The sequence below is a fragment of the Symsagittifera roscoffensis genome, unplaced genomic scaffold (genome assembly GCF_963678635.1).
Source record: "Symsagittifera roscoffensis unplaced genomic scaffold, txSymRosc1.1 SCAFFOLD_367, whole genome shotgun sequence".
NCBI classification, from domain to species: Eukaryota; Metazoa; Xenacoelomorpha; order Acoela; family Convolutidae; genus Symsagittifera; species Symsagittifera roscoffensis.
In genome coordinates this window covers 33917-39810 of record NW_026971285.1, presented here as the reverse complement: position 1 = coordinate 39810, position 5894 = coordinate 33917, and the positions used below count along the sequence as shown (strand labels likewise).

The 5894-nt window shown below is 35.8% G+C and overlaps 1 protein-coding gene across 1 annotated transcript; it reads left to right on the top strand.

The window, feature by feature from the left end:
• Positions 1–1955: 1955 nt before the first annotated feature.
• Positions 1956–5395, top strand: LOC134856299 (acid-sensing ion channel 4-B-like). Its single transcript, XM_063872650.1, has 3 exons — positions 1956–2273; positions 2511–3284; positions 4440–5395. The coding sequence occupies exons 1-3, from the start codon at positions 2067–2069 to the stop codon at positions 5343–5345; spliced, it is 1887 nt and encodes a 628-aa protein (XP_063728720.1). The 5' UTR covers positions 1956–2066; the 3' UTR covers positions 5346–5395.
• The last annotated feature ends 499 nt before the right edge of the window (positions 5396–5894 follow it).

Here is a 5894-nt window from a genome sequence, read left to right as displayed (position 1 = left end):
CAATCAATAAGCACTGATTACTTAAGCCTGGCTCAGTCGAAAAAATTCGTTGGCGAGGTTTAAGCTTACTAGATTTCTGCTCCAACTACATAACTAATTAAAAAAGATGTTTAAATGGTTTTTCCTTGTCACATGTTAACTTTGGTAATTTTTTTGGTTTGGATCATTTTTTTGACTTTTTTTTCGGAAAATAGCTTAAAAACGCGGAAAATTTCACAAATCACGATTTCTAGCATAAAACACAAGTTTAATTAATTGGCTGAGATAATTATGCTAAACTAGTAACCCTATTAATCAAAACTTTAAATCAAGGGTAAGCGTTATTAGTATCTGCCAAACTTACATGAACCAAATTCGTTTTTTTTTCCATAAATTCTCCGGTTGACAAAAAACGCAAGTAATACAGTTTCATGCTTGTAAAACAAGTTTTTGACACGTCCAAAAAAAATTGTCTGATAGTTCTACGACTAGCATTTTTTGCAGCGTGAAATTATTGGCTGCATTTTTTATTTTTTACTTTGCGTGAAATTGTGTGGCTAGCATTTTCTCCTTATGCGAACACTAACCAAATATTGGCTGGCATCTAAAATAACTTTAACTAACTGGCTGAAACAATTGTTCCTAATCTTTAACCTTATTAGTCAAAACATGAAATCAAAAATAAGCGTTGTTAATATCTGCCTGACTTGCATCAACAAAATTACTTTTTTTTTTTCAAACAAACCCGTGTTGACAAAAACGCAATCAATACAATTCATTTTTGTGAAACTAGCCTTTGGCACCACCAAAAAACTGTCTAATAACTCTACGACTAGCATTTTCTGCAATGTGAAATAATATGACTTGAATTTTTTCGCAGTGTGATAATGTTGACTAGCTTTTTTGTGACATCTGTTCTTAGTGATCATAATCATATTCTTGCAGATTTAGAGTTGATGACAAACAACATCAAGACTGCTTGTATCAGGGTGAAACCTTGAATATTCGGATTGCATTTTGTTTTCTATGGAGTAGTTTAAATTACATTAATTGAAGAGATTTTCCAAGAAAAAAATTTCGATTTAGAGACGACAATTTTGACAGATTATAATTGAATTTTGACGTCTGGAAGTACAGCTGAAAATTTTGTACTTTCGTCATTTAATTTGGTTCACCGTGACTTATGCAGTATTAAATTTACTCTAATACAGAGAAAAATCTGGCTGATATAAATTAAAGAAAAAGAAAATTGTTTGAAAAGAAGGTCCGAAAAATGTAGCTTCTATAACGTTATTTGAATTGTCATTGATTTAAACTTTGCTTTTAAAAGCTATAGTGAATTTTTGGCAAAAATTATTCGAATTTGTGGCGTATTCAATTATACCAGAAAATAGTTAGATAGCAACAGTCTTCTGCTTAGTTACAGATTGTACATCAAATCTGTTCAAAATGATTTTGTTACCAATTTTGCTTTTTTGATTTTCACTTTTGATATCCAAATTTTGATACCATAATGTAAATTTAACAAATTTTATTCGGATTAAATGAAAACTGCGGGTATAAAAATTTCAAGTTTTTTCACTAGTGGGAGCCAAATGTTTTAGCTGGCAAAAGAAAACAGTTAATTTCCTTCAAAAAATCGATTTTCAAATTGGAGTCTTTGATTTGTTAAAGCAGTCTTTTATTATTGTCAATTTTCAGAAACCTGAGTTGATTTTCTGTACCATATTTTTTAAACACTTATCTTTTTTAGTTTTGAGTTTCTAGTGCCTAAAACTGTTTAATCTTGTGCCTAAAAACGCCTTTAAAAACCCAGAGTCAGCTAAGTACAATGAAAAAACTATTTTGATTTTAAGATTTGTGGCTCATTTCGCAGAAAGTTTTCATGTCATTAAATAAAGGGTCACAATCATTTCCAGTTTAATGGACTAATTTTATTTAGTTCTTGCAAAGTCTTCATAGCATTTTTTAGCTATTGCTTTTATGGGTTTTCTGCACTATATTTTCGTGTGTCAACGCTTTGAAACTAGTTTCTATCAGATAAAGAGCTTTTTTAGACCATCATAAACTCTTTGTAGCTTCGGTTGATGGGTGACCCAAATGAATCGTTTCTGAACACCGTAACAATAGATGCGAGGCTTCTTGTTTCAGGTGAGACCTTGGATGACCTTCGGTTTGAGTGTGCAAATGCAAGCGGCTACTGCGTGCATGGTAAATTGAGGTGCAATGGCGTGGTGGACTGTCCCGACGGCTCCGATGAGGCGAACTGCGACGGACTCCGCCAGAAAGAAGACGTAAAAATCCAAACCATTTCTTTCTGTTTGTTGTTTTTTTCCAGGTAAAATGTCGTTAACTTTCTGAAAGGGTTTTAATATGATTTAAAATTCGACCCATGCTGATGATTCTTTGTGGCACCTGATTTTGCGTGGAAAACAAAAGAAAAAAAACTAAAAGACATCCGAATACAAAATATCTCACATTTTAATTGATCGGAACAACAAATATGAAATTTACTAGGCTGACGTTTTTAGGCGCGACCCTGGTTCGAAGCTTACAAAAAAGGAAGTCGGGAAGACTATTCCGATTTACAGGCGGCCGGAATAACCGGACCCGAAAACGTCCGGAATAACGGCCAACAAATTGAAGACTTCATTACTCAGTGCTCGTTCGATTCTCTTGTTTGCGATGTTGAAGACTTTTATACGTGGCAAAATGACGTGTACGGAAACTGTTTTACTTTCAATCACATCAAAAAACCCGCCAAAACCACAGTTCGCGAGGGTTCCCAATATGGTTTGAAACTCGCGCTTTTTGTCGACCAAGATGACTACGTCGGGCTACTATCACCGGCTTCTGGAGTTCGGGTCTCGATCCACTCGCGAAACATCAAACCGTTTCCCGAAGACGACGGACTCTCAGTATCGCCAGGCACCGCAACATCAATTCGGATCCACGAGAAGAAATTCACTCGTCTCGGTTCTCCATACGGTGACTGTACCGAGAACGTCTGGCCCGAGTCAGTAAAAAGCGATTCGGCTTTGGAGTTCGATTATTCGACCAAGTCGTGTAATAAATACTGTTTCGCCGAGTACATTTTCAACAAGTGTGGATGTTTGAGTTCGTTGATATTGGCTAAAAATAACACAAGAGATGAAGATTTTTGTACAATTATAAATGTGACGCAGAAGATTTGCCAAGAAGAGGCGTTAGTTGATTACAGCACAGGTAAACTGCAGTGCAACTGTAAAGTACCATGCGAAGAGTACAAGTATCAGACGACTCTCTCTTCGGCTAAATGGCCCGAGGTTAGTTTTGCACTCCGTACTTTCTTGGGAACTCTGTAACAATAACTCTTTACTGTCCCAAAGGTATCTAGTAAGAACATATATCCACATCTAGAACAATAGTAAATAATTACAATAATTTTTTGTTCTCCCAGCTTTAAAACGTTGAAAACTTCTCATTTGATCGTTTTACAATGAGAATTTGGAAACTGTTTTGTGCAATTCGAGTTTTTAAAACTTGACAGCGCTTTTAGAGTTCAAGAATTCAATTGGTGCCTTAACTGAAGTTATTTGTATATTTGGTAGATTTTTGATAGGATATATTTCGGAGCGTTTTATAGAAACTTGATCAGATAGCTAGAAAATCTCTCCCCCCCCCCCCCCCCCAAAAAAAAAAAATCTTTTTCAGTCAGTCAATCATGTTTTAACATTTTGCATGTTGATTTTACTGCTCAAATTTGGCTTTTTTTTCGGGGGGGGGGGGGGGGGGTTAGTGTAACAATGAAATTGCTCATATAGGTCTCAGAATAAAATGTAAAATGAAGTCAAAAAATATATTCCAGAATTGGGATCAAGTTAATATCCTCTCCCATACCTTCCATCCTTCCTGTCCCAAATAAATCAAATAAAAATATTCCATCCTACGATTTCACGCAATAACCTTGATAAGTACTGTATCTAAACCCAATCTTAGATGCAGTAGCAAAAGAGGATGTACCAAAAAAGATTAATTCCGATGAGTCTGTAAACCATGTTTGAGTTTTCAAAGCGCAGATCAATTCTGTCGGCGCCAAAAGATCAAAGTCAAGAAATTCAAATGGTTTTAAACTGTTTTGTATGGGACTGTTTTTTAGAACCTTTTTTTGATGTTTCGGACTCTTTTATACGGGACTGTTTTGTATGGGACTGTTTTTTATGGGACTGTTTTGAATATATGCACCATTCTAACGAGTCTGATGAGCCGAAAAATCTGATGAACAACCAAGTTAACAGCCCCCTTTTTAGGGAGACGATAATAAATTGGAACTTAATTTCCTGCAATTAAAAACGAATATTTAATTTTGAACGAATATTTTTCATGCAGTACTAACTAAAGTAATTGCATTATTAATAACAGATTAGAGTTGATCCAAAAACTTGTTTAAAAAAATATTTAAGAAGCTAAGAATGTTTCAGATGTCTTATTTGTGGCATTTTGTGCGTATGCTGTACCGCGAAACAGGTCGAAAGATCAAAGAGTTCACTTCCGATATCCGAAACAACCTCGTGGAATACAAGTTCTCGACATACGCAGGCCTCCAAGGACTCAAAGAGGTTCGCGAGAACTTCGTCAAACTCGAGATCTATTTCGACGATCTCTCGCTGGAGGAAATTTACGAAGAAAAACAGCTGTCGATTGAGACTTTTCTCAGCGGAATTGGAGGTTGTTTGGGACTATGGGTTGGTCTCAGTATTATTTCTCTAGTCGAGGCGTTTGAAGTTGCATTTTACATGGTCCACTGGTGGTGGAACAAAGTTTCTGTGAACGATTCAAAAAAATGCGAATCATCTTCGTACGCGAATTCAAAAAACTACAACGCCGAGCTAAGCCCAATGGGTAATGTTTTGGGATACGTTTCTAGGAACGATTTGGGCACAAATCCGAACATCCCGCCGAAACAAAAGGGTTTCGCAAATCTTGCGAGTAATGACTTTGAGTCGGATCGCTGCTCCCCTTTTTTGAAACCGACAAATAACTGCGGGTTTATTCAAGTTAATAACTGCGAAAATGAGAGTCCTTTTAAAGTACCGAGCAGAAAATTCCGACCAAAAAACGAGACACAACCGCCTCCGAGCTGGCACGAAAGCGTGAACATTCCGAAATATGATTCGAATTCTTGGAACCACAAATTTTTAGGAAATGCACCTCCAAATTACAATAATATAGTTGATGGTGATCAGTTATTGGTTAATAATAACGCGCTTCATGAATCATCCGCGCCCCAAGACCGATCGACTGTTTCCGAGAGTTTAAGCGACGACCCTCAACGGTTCCTCAGGGTCGGAAAAACATCAAACAAACTGTTCACTAATTTCATTTGAATATGTTTGAGTTTCCATCTAGCTGTATATATTCATTTATATAGTTTATATTCAACAAAAATATATTGAATTAGAAATTAATGTATTTGTACTTAATTTTTTGGCTTTTTAGATTTAAAAAAAATTAAAAGTTCTTTCTTTATCTTCTTTTTGCTTCAACTTAAGTTGGCATTTGAAGATAAGTTTTTCATTTAGTAAAAAGCTGTGGGCTTTAATGGATTTTTGTGACAATTTTAGTTTGAGGAAAAGTTGATAACGGATATTGACAAGATTTATCTTTTTTACCGCCTTACTTTTTCATTTTATCGAGAAATGGGTACGGTTAATTTTAGGTTTTGTCTTAGGAATGCGCTGTTAACCTCTGATGAAGCCGAGCTCGACGTGTACATAATTCCTGGAACTCTACACATGTTTTGATTTTCAAAATCGAGAAGCTGCTTTTGTGCTACCAAAATTGCTCGGTCGAGAATTCAAATTCAGTCGAGTGCAAAAACAAACCAAGCTAGATTTTGGGCGAGGAAGTTGAAAAATAGCTGAAACAATGACTAA

Coding starts and splice junctions, on each gene's coding strand:
- LOC134856299 (XM_063872650.1), top strand. CDS start 2,067: ATGGGTGACCCAAATGAATCGTTTCTGAACACCGTAACAATAGATGCG. Junction 2,274..2,510: donor GACTCCGCCAGAAAGAAGAC/GTAAAAATCCAA, acceptor TGACGTTTTTAG/GCGCGACCCTGGTTCGAAGC. Junction 3,285..4,439: donor CTTCGGCTAAATGGCCCGAG/GTTAGTTTTGCA, acceptor AGAATGTTTCAG/ATGTCTTATTTGTGGCATTT.